The 16641-nt window shown below is 37.6% G+C and overlaps 1 protein-coding gene across 2 annotated transcripts in view; it reads left to right on the forward strand.

The window, feature by feature from the left end:
- Positions 1-16641, forward strand: part of SLC12A1 (solute carrier family 12 member 1) — a 46279-nt gene that overhangs the window by 28534 nt on the left and 1104 nt on the right. For both annotated transcript variants that reach the window (XM_008492018.2, XM_008492019.2), the window contains exons 17-25: positions 1518-1658; positions 3535-3641; positions 4523-4605; positions 6916-7059; positions 9018-9149; positions 9378-9489; positions 11830-11916; positions 14098-14233; positions 16518-16585. In XM_008492018.2, the coding sequence (XP_008490240.2) occupies positions 1518-1658; positions 3535-3641; positions 4523-4605; positions 6916-7059; positions 9018-9149; positions 9378-9489; positions 11830-11916; positions 14098-14233; positions 16518-16585 (1010 nt within the window). The remainder of the gene's footprint in view (positions 1-1517; positions 1659-3534; positions 3642-4522; positions 4606-6915; positions 7060-9017; positions 9150-9377; positions 9490-11829; positions 11917-14097; positions 14234-16517; positions 16586-16641) is intronic.

A 16641-nucleotide genomic window follows, 5' to 3' on the forward strand; every position in this document is an offset into this window, starting at 1 on the left:
AGGAGTTCAGAAACACATGATGGACGATGCCTGAATGAGCATCAATGCAGCCTACTTTTGATCAGGTCAAAACCTCAGTTTTTTTCACATATATATAAAATACTAATGAACAAGGCACAGATAAAAACATATGAAATCTGGCAGGTCATTTCATAGCTTCCTTCTCAATGCTATTTTCTACTTTTTAGATGGGACAAACTAGAAAGTTTGGTTTTAAGGCCTTGCCTCCTTTTTTAGTAGCCAAAGCCAATTCAATGAAAGTAAATGTATTGCAGTTATTTGTATATCTATATAAATGTACAGTACATCCCATTTCCTTCCAGGGCACATCCCATTTCCTTCCAGGAAGGAAGAAAAAAAAGCTTCAGTAAGGCTGAAAAGTTTTGTAAGAAGGACATTTTGGGTTTAGATTCAAAATCACCTTTTAGGAATTGATTTTTTTTAATTAAGTGATCCTTCCCAGGCATTTCACTTTCAAGAGAACTTCATTTGATTAGAGTTTTATACTGTTCTTGAATGGGAAATAGATTTTGAGATCACAGTACTTGGTATAGAAAAAAATATAAATCACCCTCAGCTATATTTGAATAAGTTTCACAGCTTAGCAGAAGCTACCATATACTTTAAATGTGAAATATTTAAATATGAATTTTGAAATACAACCTCCTGAGTATAAGTTTACCAAGCCTTACTGGTTTTATATTATAGGATACTTCTATTTCTCGAGTTATCTATCTGTTCACTGGAATCCAAATTGCAACTTGCCAGCCCCTAAAAACATTAGAAACCACAAAGGAGTGACTTCTGCACTAAATGAAGTTCTGCAACAAATTAAAGCTCAAAACTGTCCATTTATAACAAACCAAGCTGATACTGCTTCCCAAGTTAGGCACACGGAAATACTTTTTGGATTCCAAGTGTTTCCAAGAGAGCTCCTTTCTGGTGCATCTGATTACTGCTCTGTCTCTGAAGCAGCTTGTTCTCTACTCTCAAGTCAGTGCATCTTGTTTTGTGACTTGGATATGCACATGGATTTTGTCTCATTAAATTACCAGATAACCACTGGAAAAGCCTAGTGACAAAGGCGTTTGCATCTTTAATTGTATGACAACAACTCTTTGCTCTTACTATTAAGAGGTAGGAGCTCAACCATGTCTATGTACATCTGCTGACTCTTGTTTACATAGTCAAATCAGGGAAGGACTTGATTCACCATGAAATGCTTCATCATACCCCAGATATTTTCCTAAGATGTTGCAGTGCATTGTAGTCCTTTTTTCTGTTGGAATCACTACATTTAAGTGACATTAACAGCCACAGGCTTCTCAAAGAGAATGTGAATGATGTTAGCAGCACACTTCTTTTCAAAGGACTGAAACCTCTGTGGACCCTTTTTGGAAATGTATTTTTCTGACTCTCTCCGTTTGCTCCCACAGCAGACTTAGGTAACATCTTGAAAATCCTTGTGTGATGTGTAACACAAAGGCTTCTTAATAACATTTCATTGTACCATGCAGGGACCACGCAAGCTGTGTGTTAAGGAGATGAACAGTGGCATGGCAAAAAAGCAGGCCTGGCTCACAAAGAACAAAAGAAAAGCCTTTTATGCAGCAGTGGCAGCTGACAGCTTCAGAGATGGAGTCAAAAGTCTACTGCAGGTAAGCTTTTTGTTTACAGAACACAGAGAAGAGTTTTACATCAAAGCACCCCTTTATGTAAAGCATTACTGTCTACTTGTTAACAAGTCCTCAGTACTATATGGATAATGTTATAAACAGAAAGGGCATTCTGGGGGTACATGTATATTCTATTAAAGGTTATTTCATAAAGACATCTAGTTGTGGGCTGTGGAAAATAGAGACAAGACAGACTGATTTTCTCCTAAATTAACAAGACACATAAAAAATAGGTGTCTATAGGGCACCATATAAATGTCTGTGCAGCCAACACTTGGCACACTTCAAATCAATTCTATTGTTTGGTATTATGCAGCATAATAAGTGTATAAGGATATTTTTGTGTTCATTGAAAAACTGAAAATGTGAAATATATATTTTCTGCAAACAGAGAGAAAGCCATTAAAATAAAGTCTGCAATTTTTTTCTATTGCTCTAAGAATACAGCAGATCATTTCTAACAATCCATTTAAAATAGCCTTAATGAGGGCTCAGAAGTGTTTTCATATTTCCCATCTCCCTCACACACATACATGAATATTTATCCATACAGGTACTGTGGCAAAACGCGGAGAAAATTCTCATCCTTTGCACAAAATAAACTACTGAAATACACCAAAATACTCTGGGTAACAGTCTCCTACAGATAGCATACCAGGGCTCTTTGTACACTTGCTGAATGGACAGTGCAACTGAGCAAGATGAAATATTATTAATAAAGATCTCTTTGTTCTATCAAAGTCTCACAGGGATGCTTCAGCCTGGGTTTATACACTGCCACAGTAGGAGACCCTTCTGATGTTTTTGAGAACTGTTCCAGTTTGATGAGCTCTTTCTTCCCATTACTACTGAAATACTATTGCCAAAGTCAATTACTGGACCACAAATAATTGCCTTCCAGCAAACAGAGGAATAACCACACCATCATTACTGTAACCTAAGCACATCTGCATTGCTTTACCAACCAGTTATTCATTTCTCTGTGAACAGTGCATGTGTATCAATGCTACTCAAAAAAATCCACTGAGACCTCAACAGCTTTACCTTTTTTTTTTTTTCTGCTAGTAGTGAAAATTAGCAAATGTAACACTTTGACAAGTAGGTGCTATTTGTAGGTCTCCTCCTGGAGGCTCACAAGACATAAAGTATTTAGATTTCTATAAAAATCAGATTAGCTGAATCTAGATATGACAACTTGTGACAACTTGTACTTGTTCAGGTTTTAGCATCCAGGCCCAGTTTCGGAGGCAATCTAATTAATCTTAACAAACCATTTGTTCTTCCCGTTTCTAAACCATAATCTATAAAGCATGCTCAGTTGATTTTGGATAATCTTCTGGAAAGAATACAGCAAATAAAACAGCAACAGTTTCTAATTTCAAGGCAAAAAAAAAAATATTCTTAAGAGGGTAGGCCTTCTCTGTGTATCTGAGGTGTTTCAAGAGACTTCACACCCAGTTTATCTATTGAGTATTCCAAAGCTGACAAAAGCTTTCTGTTATTTTAGAATGAGCATACAAACAGTGGTTGAACTCTCTCTTGATTCCGAGTTATCGAACCATTTTACTAAGAGCATGTCAGAAGAAATGCAAATGAATGCTAATTTAGCAAAACCACATTTCTGTCATCTAAAATCATTTATAGTTAGAATGATTTAGAGCTAATCTTTCAGCTTTCTGCATGGGTATGAGCATGAAGGACATTCATGAAATGCAATCTAGTTGTAAGTGTCTCCAGAACATTACTTCAGTTATCTTTTGCCATTACTTTTCACTTGCAGTAAAAGCATGTGTGTGTGTGTGTGTGTGTGTGTGTGTGTGTGTGTGTACCTTCACAAGCAATGTTTTAATATTGTTAGGCCTCAGGCTTGGGTAGAATGAAACCAAATACCTTGGTGATTGGATTTAAGAAGGACTGGAGAAATGCCCCTGCCACGCAAGTTGAAAACTACGTGGGCATTATACAGTAAGTCACACTTCAGCATCCCTATTTTTTACTCCTCCTAGATCAGATATATATATATAGCATTTCCATACAGAACTTGATGTGTAGAAACAATGTCAGAAAATACCTACAAATCCGAGTTCACATGTGCTAGCTCTGTAACAGAGGTTTCTGCCCACTAAAAATGCTCCCTGGCTTCCCACACCTAGCAACATCTGCTTAGCAGACATCTGGCACTGCCAGAGAGGATGTGGCTTGACAGTGCTACATAAAGAAGCTGCACTGCTGTCAGCAGTGCTTTTGCAGAATTGTGTTTTCCCATTTTTAGTGGGCAGGAACTCAAGGAAAAACAACTCTAATGCACATACATGGGGAATAAGAGAACATCATGGAATTCTTCTTTTAAGCCAAGGAGACAGAGAAAGAGCCTTGCTTCAAATCTCATGTGTGCCTAAAGCTCAGAAGCTCTGTGGGTTGGGATTTAACTAGGAAACAGTAATTTAGAAACAGGCTTCTCATAGATCTTGGTCAAAATTCAGCTGTAAAGCTGAAGCAAGATAAAAAACAACAAAACCGACTTCAGCTTTGTTATTTCCTCAGAGAAGGAAGAAAAAAAATTACTCAATGGCTACCTAGCTCCTAAAATATGTTGTCAGAAAGACCCATTTCAAGAATGGCCTATCTGTTCCAATGACCAGTGACACCATTTTTTCAAATGGGGGGAAAATGTGGATAGTCATTTACTTAATCCTCTGCAATTTTACCTGGGGCAGTCTAGTACACAGCAGTAACCCACCTCCCTGTGAGCACTAACACCTCTACTGATCTGCTCCAAATAGCACCCCTCTGACATACATCATGCAAAAGGGCATTTATGTATTTTTCCATTTCTTTCTTTTCAGTGATGCCTTTGATTTTGAGCTTGGCATGATTATTGTCAGAATTAGCCAAGGATTTGATATATCTCAGGTCCTCCAGGTTCAAGGTATGTGATGACTGATTAGTTGAATATTACTATTCACAGGCACAGCATGAGAAGGAATATGACCAATTCTATTACAGTCATTCTTAGTTCCTACACCTGTAACTTAGAGTTCCTCTTTGCTTTTGCATTTTCAATCTCACACAAAATCCTTGCTGAAGCACTGGCTTCAGGTGACAGAAGGAGGCCAAGCCTCACACACTAAGGGGCTTTGCACCAAATAGCTCTCAGCACAGGCCTAGAAGAAAAAAAAAAAAATCAGTAACATTATGCTGTGCTACAGCCACAAGTTAGTCTGCAATATATTTCCTTCTTTCTTTTGGTGAACTTTCCTCCCTTTGCCTACCCAAGATCTCTGGTATTGGCAGGAATCAGGAAGCTGCACTTCTGGTACCACCACTGTGGAACCCTGGGGACCAGGAAGCTCCCACCCATGCAAAAATCTGGAACCCACTGGGAACTTCAGTTTTGTTTTTCACCTTTTTGTTGATTCTTCCTTAGGTTAGCACTGCATATGTCAGGGGAAAGATAAAATTTCCACTATACCACAACTATTCAGGGAGAGATGCCATCTGGGTGGAGAACAGAGACAGCATGCAGGCAGCTGCACTCACATGAAAGGCTTCCAAGAGCCACATAAAATGGTGGCCTTCATCTTTCCATTTGCTCTTTCATGACACAGAGGTCTTACTGGTTCCTCAGTACCCCAAGGAGGTAATGACTCCATATAAAAAAACCCATTAGAACAATTCTATAGGTTTTCAGTACAATATTTTTCACACTTCTAGGTTTTCCCACTTGAGCAGGCAGATACAGTCTAAACCTGGACATGACTTCTAGCATCCCTTGTCCTCCCTACCAGAAAAACGTTTTGGGTTACAAATGACTTGGATAAAAATCTATAAAGGAACACAAGCAGGCAGGGAAAGAATCGGCGACTCTTTGCTGCCGCCTACTGCAAATCCACCTCCAGCGAACCCTCAGACACACAAAGTGCTCAGAACTGCTGGGAAGAACACCCAGGAAGGATCTAAGTACCTTAGCTAATTAAAACCAACATTTACTCGCCATTAAAGACGACGAATTCTAAGATGTGGCAACCCACAAAAGCAAATCATCTCATGGAATTAAAAAGTGGCAGAGAAGTAGCAGAGACTCCTTAAAGGACTAAGGGTAGGCAAACATTAACTGAGCAGTGTGGCAGCTTGATGTGCATGGAGAGCTACACAGCAAAACTATGGGGACTTATGAAAAAATCCCAAACTAATAGTTTTGAAGTAGAAGATATAAAAGCTACTTTGAAAAAAAAAAAAAAAAAAGGATCATTGTGTTCTATTACACTTACTGCAGCATTCTGTTCAATAGAGAAGCTTCAGTTATAGTTTTGAATAATCATTAAGTTAGCTCCTATCATGTCTAAAGAAATTATATCTTTTTTTAATAGCAATTGAAAGTGCCAACAGAGCTACTAATGCCTAGATAGTGAGTGCTTGGGGAATGTTTTAAATGAAATTACCTCACTCCTAGTTCATGTATTACTCAAATGGAAGTTTTCCTTATGAAAAAGGCTTTCTGCAGGCAAATGCCTAGATCATATTAATTAGCACCTCGTCTTAATATATTCCATGGTAACACATCGTGCCTTTTTCTCAGCAGAAGTCTAATATTGCTAAGTAAAACTGTTCTTTTGTATTACTGAATTTACAGAACTGGTTAGCTAAGCCTTACACCTTTGCAGCAAATGCTGAAAAAAAAGAACCAAACAAAACGCTCAAAGATTTTTCAGCATGGAAACTGATCACATTCTCAGCATCTTTACACATTCCTGAGATTCTCAAAGTCTAAATCTATGTGACCTTTTTCTTAGAATAGGGACCCAAGAGTTAGAGCTCCCTACTTCAGCCTTCTGACATCAGGAAAACAGCTTTACTCGTATGCTTTAAAATTCCTGGGGAAAGAAACAAAAAAAACCAATTCCAAAAACATAACTCAGTAAATAGTATCTCATGTAACTATAAAATACTTCATACTGAATTTGATCTGCAAGAGACAATCTGGTAGCAGCTGAGTAGCACTTTAGGGCACAGCACTGCTGTAGGGATAGATACCCTAAGTTAGGGCTTGAAGAGATTAATTCAGCTTCCTCCTTCCTACTGGTTTGCAAGGATAAAGCATTTAAAGAGTTTTTCCTTCCAGCAGCTTTATGTTTTGTACAAAGTACAAGAGCAATTACATCACTATCACTATTTCAATGATTGATTTAAAATATAAAGTGTTGTGTTACCCAGTTCCCTTACTTTTCCCAATATACAGAGGAATTAGAGAAGCTGGAGCAGGAAAGACTGGCACTAGAAGCTACCATTAAAGAAAATGATTTTGAAGAAAGAAAAAGTGGCATCTGTGGATTCTTCAGGAAAGCCACCACACTCAATATCTCAAAACATGAACTAAAAAAGGGTAAGTCCAAAATGAGAACTCCTCCCCATCCCTTCAATGCATCACATTTTCACCAATATGCAGACTGGACTTGGACACTATGGCAGAAACTCCTGAATCACACAGAAGCACCTGGAACAAAACCCCCTCTGTGCAAAACCTGTCTTGGTGACTACAACCTTGTAATGCAGAACCAAAAGAACAAAAGAACACCCTCTAGCAGGACACAATACCTCATATAACACAGATTTCCCTTCCCCAAGCCATGTTAGAATTCAAGGGAAGCTGAGAAGCACATCTATTTGCCATAAACAGCACAGGGTTACTAAAGTTTGAGAAATACAAAGCCAGTTGGCTTTTTTTTTTTTTTTTTTTTTTTTAATTTTCTTAATACGGTGCTTTTAAACAGAAGCTTTTTTTCCTCCCCTTTAAAATAAAATTAACATATGCACAATATCAGGGAACAAGCAGGGAACCAAGCTTTACTGAAAATACACACACAAACCCAGAACCTAGCTGAAAAACAAGTAAAAATAGCACTAGTGCTCTGTATTCTAAGCATAATTTCATAAAAATGCACAAATGAAGGTGGTCAAAGTACTAAGAGTGTATGTACAGCATGCTGTCAAGTAACTAACAAACACGTAGGTGACAAAATCAAAATTACATTTCAGATACAGTAAAATGACACAGAAACACAGACAGAATTCAAAGTCTCATTTCACAATTGCTAGGCTGTAATGATAATCGCCTACCTGAAGCCATTCTTGTATGCAGAGAATTATTTTCAGACTTTTCACCTGCAGAGACTATTACATCTGGCTGTGAGTGCAACTCCCACAGGTATCAAGAAGAACTACAGACTGCAAACATAAAATGCTATTTTTCTTTACTTGGCAGACTTCAGTTCATTTTGCAAGTTTCTGTAGAGTATATTTCTATAACAAATACCACAAGAATGTGCACCCCTGTTTCAACTTTGCCTTTTGATTTAGATTCAAAAGGCATAAGGGAAATACATACTCTACACTTTGGCTCTCTATATAAGTGATGTTAATAAATAACCCTGCCTATTCAGTTTTGCTTATACATTCATTCTTCCCAGAGGTGTTGCATCTTCCAGCATAGATGCTAGAACTGTAGAGGAAGCCAGTAACTCCACTGGAACTATCCTGTCTATACTGTAGAAATATAGGAAAACCAAACAAAGATTTGCAGAACCTCACAGATCAGAGTAAAACATCTGAAGAAGCCTGTCTGCTCCATTTAAGATACTGCTCTGACATCATCTCTTTGAAATCATTGAAAGGGAAGCAGTGATAAAGCCATTCCATCAAAAGATGGAATGAGAGAAGATAGATGAGAGAAGGCAATGAGAACAGGCAAGACTGTACCCTTTTCAAGCCAGCTAAGCAAACAGCAAAAATCAAAGTTTATTTTCAATTTAACAACAATGCTCTCAAGCATAGGGAAGTTGCCATATATGCTTCCATTTTCTGGCTTCCAGTTTTAGTTTTACCCATATTCTCACTCTATGCCCTTAGCTCTTTGTCTAGCATTACTTTGCATTTCATGGAGCTCTGTATTTCTATAGAGATATATATCTCAACTGTCAGCTGAGCTTTTAAATGATGCAAAATTACACCATTTAGTTCTAAAAATCTATCAGATATTTTCCAATTGTTTTTTAAGACCTAAGAGAATTCTAGCTTAACTAAAAAGCTCCACAGAACAAATAATCAGATAACCATTTTAAAGTTGTTTTAATCTAGGGACAAAGGGCTACACAAACTTTGGTTTCCACGTGTATTGGTATATCAAAAGCCCATAGCATCTGCACTGCACATTTTTTTCAGATTTAAATTACAGAAATGTCAGAAAAAGTTCATTTTCCTGAAGCTCTCTCTCCACTTGGCTCTGTGAAGTTACTTATTGCCTCACTTGTCAGAAACCCTTCCACATTTTTTTCCTCTTTACAGAGAGCACCATTAACACAATGCAGTCAATGCATGTGGGTGAATTCAATCAGAAGCTCCTAGAAGCCAGCACTCAATTTAAAAAGAAGCAAGGAAAAGGAACAATTGACATTTGGTGGCTGTTTGATGACGGAGGTAAAGAATTTAAGAACAGCAGACAGAGAAACTTCTGTGTTACCCAATGTAAAAGCAGACTTGGGAACTTGCACAAAATTATTTCCTTTTAATGTTACAAAGTCAATTTTCTGTCTGGCTTAAATGCTTCAAGATAAATTAATTTTCAACACTGCCTAAGTGAAGGACAGAATTTTTACCATGCAATGCACTAATTTGGTCTTCCTGCAATTTCTTACGTTCTTCCAGGTCTAACAATCCTAATTCCCTACATTCTAAGTATCAGGAAGAAGTGGAAAAATTGCAAATTAAGGATTTTCACTGGAGGAAAAGCCAATAGGATTGAAGAAGAAAAACTAGTGTAAATATAACTATATTTGTTTCACTGTTTAAAGAGTCTGAACTGATGCTGAATATAATGCATATATAGCAGAACACTGGAAATTTCTCAGCATAACTGGTTTGGTGTAGAGTGGGCAGCATGAAAAAAAATCACATACTTGATAGAAAGGTGTTGAGCTTACAGCATAGCCCCCTCAAGGCTCAGTGTAAATGAGCCAGTGTAAATTATTACCAAAAGAAACTCAGATCCAGCAATTTTTTCCATTAATAGCTCATATTCCCTTCTCCAAGAAGAGCAGTCTGAAGTCTGTAATGAGAATATAATTACTTTTATGGGATTTACATGAGATAGTCCAGTTAACAGTAAGTGAAATTGCACATGAAGTTTCTCATATGCAAATACTATAGAAAGATAGCTCACATAAATGTGATTAACCGTGTTAAAATGTAATGAAGTTAAAGTGCAAGTTAATCAACTTTAACACCAAGTTGATTTGACTTAGCTTTTGTAAAAAAAGTCTAGATTTCATAATCATCATTAGCCTTCAAGCAAATGAAGGGTACTAATATAACTTATTTTCACCATCACAGGATGTAGGATCTTTGCTTCCAAAGCACTTTACACAGTAAAGGCACAGCCAGTTCACCATCAGTAGCACCAGGACAATTTGGGATGGAAGTCAGTAACTTCTTAACAAAGAGCAGCAGCAGCATGTAGTGAGTTAAAAACAAGATATTTGACCAGAACTCCTGTGGAAAACAAGCGAGATGGATGCAAGGCCAAGAGTTAGAATTTAGTCAGTATCTCTAAGATTACAACATGCTTTGGCAGGACAGCTGGCTCAGGGGAGATAACTTAAGCTTTTGCTTTCACATAAAGCAAACTTTACTCCACTGTGGTTCTGTCAGTTATAAGGATTGCCCTAAAATTAACATTCTTCTGTAGATGAGATTCACAAGTGTTTGTATGAACAATTCATATCATTGGGTAAAAAAAAACCTTACAGCTTTTTCAAGGACCTGCAGGGAAGTGTTCTCTGCTCTGTGCAGGGCCTGACAAAGCTTGGTTGGGAGGAAGTAGGAGGTTTTGACATCAAATGGGATTTGTTAAAACATGACAGATCTTCACAGAGGCATTCTGGCACCTGTGTATGCTGCCTGTCCTACAAAAGCCAGAATAAACAGCACTGCCAGTACAACTGACAATGACCTTGCTTGTGTCCAAGAAAATAGTATATGTATGTATTTCTACCTGAACACTACCCTTCCCCAACAATATATTCAATCACACACAGCAGCTTTCAAAGAGACAGATCCAGAAGCCAGGTGGCTATTCCTTTCTCTAGGCAGATCTAATAAAACAAAATGCAAGTACAATTTAATCCATTGCATTTCCAATTCAGAAATTAAATTTATCTGGCCTTTTGCTAACATGTAATTTACCAAATACTAAAACCTTTCCACAGAAGGTGAGACTGCTCTATTGGATGTTCAAAACAAGGATTGCCCCAAGGGATATCAAGATTTATATAAGCAGTATGCTCTTCTTATATAATAAAAAGGACAAGTAAATTCTCAGCTCACAAGCAAATATGTATTTCTATCACAGTTTGTGCCTAGGAACTTTCTGACCTTTGCAAATTCCAAAGTTTACATAAAAAGAAAAAAAAACAACAAAAAAGGATAGGGGGAAGGGAGAGATTCAAGTTTTCAAGTATGCTTCAACTAAAAGCAAACTGACCTAACTAAACCTTACTAACCTCAGCACAAAACCACAGAAAGCTATAAACTGTCCCTCCTGCCAACTGGGCCAGAAAATCAAAGTACTTTCTGTTATGAAAATATGTAAAGACAACATGTGAGTAGATCAATAGCAACACATAAATGAGAAAAATTCTGAAAGCTTTGCACTTAAACCTTCAGACCAAGTTTTCACCAACACATACACTGCCAGTGTTGTAAACACCCCCTGCACAGAATTCTGGTAATAACAGAATAACACAAACCTTCTCTAAGTATTGGATAATTCCATCCTACTGTATTTTGAATATTTTCCCTTTACAATTCAAGACTTTGGAAATACTTAAAGCACTACTTCTTTCTGTAAACACCCTTCCCTCTGCTATTCATCTCCATTTTCTGTGATTTTCATTGATCATCAGTTAAATGAATTATACTAGAGCAATCACATCCATCCAGTTCTGTAACTGGAAACTGAAATATTAATGCATTGAAAGTAATTTGTCATATAGTTAAAGATAATGAGACAACTGTGTTTGATATCTTAACTCATTTATGAGTGCTCTTTGATGCAAGGCACTCAAATACAGTGATGAAATGTTCTCTCCTTTGTTTTCAGGATGGCTTCACTTCTAAGCAAATTCAGAATCAAATTTGCTGATATTAATATCATTTGTGATATCAATATAAAGCCCAACAAAGAGAGGTAAGAAACATTACCAAAATCCATTAATTAGCAGCCAGCCTTTATCAGGAGCTTCTTCCTTTCATGTTAAGCACTAAAAAAAGCCAAAACACAGCACAAAGAATAACACTGTCACTTCATTGCAATAATTTTCAAAGCACCCAGAGCAGGAAAAAGAAAAGAACCTTTTAACATTCACAACTCAAAGGGTCAAAACTATAAGCAGCCCTTTTCTTTATGTTTTAACAACACTTCATTTTAATGTCTAATTAGAAACCATACTTAAGAGCCACTAAATTTAACATGGATTTTATGATGGCTTTTCATTTCTATTTATGTTGCAAATAACCTCCCTTCATCACGTTATTCCATCAGTCACAGCTGTCGTGTCACTCTCTACCTCTGCCAACCCAGCCTTCCGGGTTTTACCATGAGTTCATAAACTTAATGTTCTTCTGGACAAACATAAGTATACTTCTCCTTTCCCATGAAGGCAGGGCTGTAATAACGACTTTATCACACAAACATAATGAATGCTCAGTGTTTCTAAAACTTAACTGATCTATAGAATTTTTCTCTTAGGCAGAGATTAGGAAGTTGAAAAAAACCAGTGCTCAGGAAGCTCCAGCCCCAGTTAGACTAGCTTAAAAAATCATCTTCAAGTCCTTGCTTTCTAGAGCATTTCTCTATAGAAATCACATTGTTCTTATTTATGCAAAAGAGTGTATGGATGATTGCTCAGGGAATAACTGAACCCTAACTCAATTCACAATATTACTCCTGGTCTTAAAGATCCTCTGAACATGTTCTCACCTTGCTATGCTGTCTTCCATCCCATCCTTGACAGGTGCATAGCTATTTCATAGTCAAAGGGCTTCTCTTCACCTAAAGCCTTTCCTCCAAGTTCAGCTCCAGTCCCAAGTTAGTCTTTTAAACCTGCTGTGTCCCAATTCTTAACACACAGCTTTGCAAAAACAATGTAAGATTCACCAGTGTTTCTACAGTACATTGGAGACTTTGACTTTGGAAATGGAATTAAGGAATATAAATATTTTATTATTAGATACTTGAAGTCAGATACTTTAAGTATACTAAGATATTTTAGTGCCCTCCACCTCAATCACTTGGTTAATATTTTTAATTATATAAAGAGCTGTGTAGAATGCTTGTCTTTTTTTTTTTTCAGTACTATGCAGTGATTTTACATAAATAAAAGCTACCAAGAAGAATTAATATCTGACATTAACATAAAACCCAAACACATGTGCTGCATCAGCACTGTCTGAACTGGGTGCCAGATACTTCCTAGACCACGGACTCTCTCTCCTAGTTTGCAGCCCATTTTTTTACTATTAGTAAGAGGATTATCACTATTTTACACATTGAAACAGACACTAAGGATGTTGACAAACTGGCAACTTAGCAACAGCAACATTAAATTCTATATGTCACAGCCTTTAACCCATCTCCGGATTTCCTGGCCAAATGGCAATGTCTAACCTGTGCCCAGTGAGGCCTGACAGCACAAGGTGTGCATAGAAACACACTTTTATTAATACAAAACAAAATCCTGAGGGATGACAGAAACTTTCAACAAAGGGGCAAGCATAAAAATACAGAAGAATGGTAAACTTCTCTAGATTATGGAAACAGTGAAAAACTTCTTGAAACAAATTGAAATTTAGAGAGAAAAACTGTGGAAAAGTTCAGAAATGAACACAGATCTGAGCCCCCATGTAGCAAAATACCCTACAGCATTTCCTTCAGCCCCTCACCACAGATTTGTATCACCTGTGTCTCCATTTTATCAAAACTTAACAGTAAAACTATACCAGTCAGGTGATGGTTCCAGCTAGCACTAAAACAATAATAAAAGTTCAGTATTCATAAGAGCCATATTCACTGTTAGCTTTAATCAATACACTGCAGTTGGATGTTCCTGTAGAATTCATGTCAGTATTTTTGCTACAACCAGGAAAATGCAGACAATTCTCTGCAACAAATGCAGTGTTTAATTATCCTCAACCCCAACATACTGAAATGGCACAGACACAACCTGAGGCACAACACAGAAAAGAATGGTTAAAGATTTTGGATGTTTTTCAGCTACAATTATAGTTAGCAGGGCCTGCCATGCAGGGTCTGAATTAAGTTAGTGAGTCCATACTCTGCAGCAAGACCTCCCTGTAATTCCTGTTTCAGCTGGAAATTCTTTGAAGAGATGATTGAACCATATCGCCTCCATGAGAGCTGCAAAGATATAACAACTGCTGAGAAATTAAAGAGAGAGACTCCATGGAAAATTACAGATGCAGAGCTGGAAGCATTCAAGGAGAAGGTAAAGCCTTCCCTACCCTTTTACATCTGTACATTTTCTTACACTCCAGATGTTTAAAGCTAACTACTAATCAGGAGGAAAATGTGGAATATCAGATACAGAATTAGAAACATGGCATGTGTGAACTTGTATTTGGTATTTACAAATTGGATTTATATTGCAGATGCTGCAGATGTGTGTTATGATTGCATTATTCAGCACACTGTAAGACCTTGGCACATTTACACAGTATTTTCCCAGGCTGATGGGAAACATCAGAGCCCACATCAGGGCTCTGGCACATCAGAGCCAGCCAGATGAAAACCACCCCTGAACCAGAAACCACACAGTACTGTGCTGAGCATCAGCTAGTAAGAGAGTTTTGTTAATGGCTCCAATGTCTTAAAGCTTGAATCTCTTTTAAGACTAGAGCTCCAAACATTCACCACTTTGGTAATTTTAGAACTGAATCCAGACCCTATAACTGATTTTTGCAAAAGCAAGATTTAACATAGATTCTTGGTTCATTGGAAGAGTGAAGACTAGACCTACCTACAATGCAGGAGCTCTCCCACAGCTCAGAGGAACTCTAAGGCTCCTGCTGTTGGCTGATCCATTGGGTGAATTAGAGCCCAGGCTGCTCTTTAGTTTTGTTGGAACACAACTTTTTACCAGTGAGCTGCCAGACTTCACCAGGCCAGTGCCACAAAATACTGCAAACTCCTCCACCCATAAGAAACAACATTTCTGTAAATCACAGAAAATTTATCTAGCACTTTTATTTATAGCTCCTGTTGGATTAACCTGAGTGTACTGAGAGTTTAGTTATCTCCACTTTATGGTCCTGGTAACTTCCTCAGCACAACAAGGATTTGAAGTTTGAGCTCAGAGCTGCTAGAGGTCACAGCCTGACATATTAGCATAAGCTGAAATCAATGGTGATTTAAGATAACACTGTATGCTACCAACTGCAGCAGATGGGAAGCAGACTGCTCACTGTATTACTCTTTTCATTTGATAACCAGCATACAGTTACAGCAGTCGACTGTGGGCACATAACTTCTGAAGTACTGTCAGCATGAGTCACCAAAACTTGGCAGTTGGAGCCATTAAGCAACTCAGTAAAAAAAAAAAAAACAAATAATACAATCCCAGATATACACTTATGTGCAGAAACAGTGAGGATACAACAGGAAAAGTAAACATGATTAAGCTTGGTCTTATCTAGGTCACTAAGGAACAGGAAAAAAATCCCAAAGTTTGAAAGCAATTGTCAATATGAAAATGCCAAATCACTCTGTAAAATGAGAACACCAAGAAAAAGTTTAGCTTACACACCTGGAAAGACATGCCTCTTATCTTCAGAAGGAAGACAGCTGTGGAAATTTTTCAGAGGACATAAGAAGACATTTAAAATCCAAGGGAGAAAATCCTGGCAGTAGAGATAAAGGGGGATGTTGTAGGATGACTCTCATGAGATTACAACTGGCAAAAGCATGAGGATTCTTACCTATGTAATGTGTAAAAAAACCAGCAAAATTTCTGTAGAGAAGGAAAATTTAAGGTCTAAATAGAGAAAAAAAAAACAAAACAGATTTTTACCTTCTCCAGTGAAAGAGAAAATAATTTAGACAAATCAGTTAAGAACAGTCTATTTCTCATGCTGCTACCTTCCTATACACAAACCTGTCTGCTGTTCCCTGTGACTTAAGTTATAGAAAGTTTGAGGGCCTAGCCATAATGTTATGTTGGCTGAATCCCAAAGTAATAGTCATCCATGCAATTTGTAAAAAGTCATGTAAATACACAATACATTAAGTAGCTAGGGCTCACTACAGACTCCTGGTCTTCTGCTTAAGAGATGAATTTCTGGCATGGTGCCCATTTACCTACTTGCATGGCAGCTGGACACTTACAAAACAGATGAATTAACATATTAACCACCATTAAACAACAGCACAGAAGAGTCTCTGCATAATTCCTATATTTCATAGCCAAGGAAAAACCTAAGAACTATCTCTGAGCCAGCTCTAGTATGAATAAAAATACAGTCCCCAGGAAACATTACACAATGGTGAACAGCTCTGGCCACCACATAACTACACTAATTAAGAAGCACAGCTTAGCTTCATATTTGGCATCTCTAACACTCTGGACCACAGAGCAGACCTGGCTTTCAATGCTGCCAAAGCAACAGCAGAAAATCTTGATGGTAGTGGGTAGCAGAGAAAGTCCATAAGGCAGCAGAAATGAGGATCACTGACCTAACTAATCTTTTTCTTTTCCCCTGTTTTGTTTTAATCAGAGTTACCGCCAAGTGCGTCTGAACGAACTCTTGCAAGAGCACTCGAGGGCAGCAAACCTCATTGTCCTGTGAGTTGCAAGATTTTGGTTCTAACTTAGAGAATAATCTCATGTGTAAAGGGATT

The sequence above is a fragment of the Calypte anna genome, chromosome 10 (assembly GCF_003957555.1).
Source record: "Calypte anna isolate BGI_N300 chromosome 10, bCalAnn1_v1.p, whole genome shotgun sequence".
Classification (NCBI taxonomy): domain Eukaryota; kingdom Metazoa; phylum Chordata; class Aves; order Apodiformes; family Trochilidae; genus Calypte; species Calypte anna.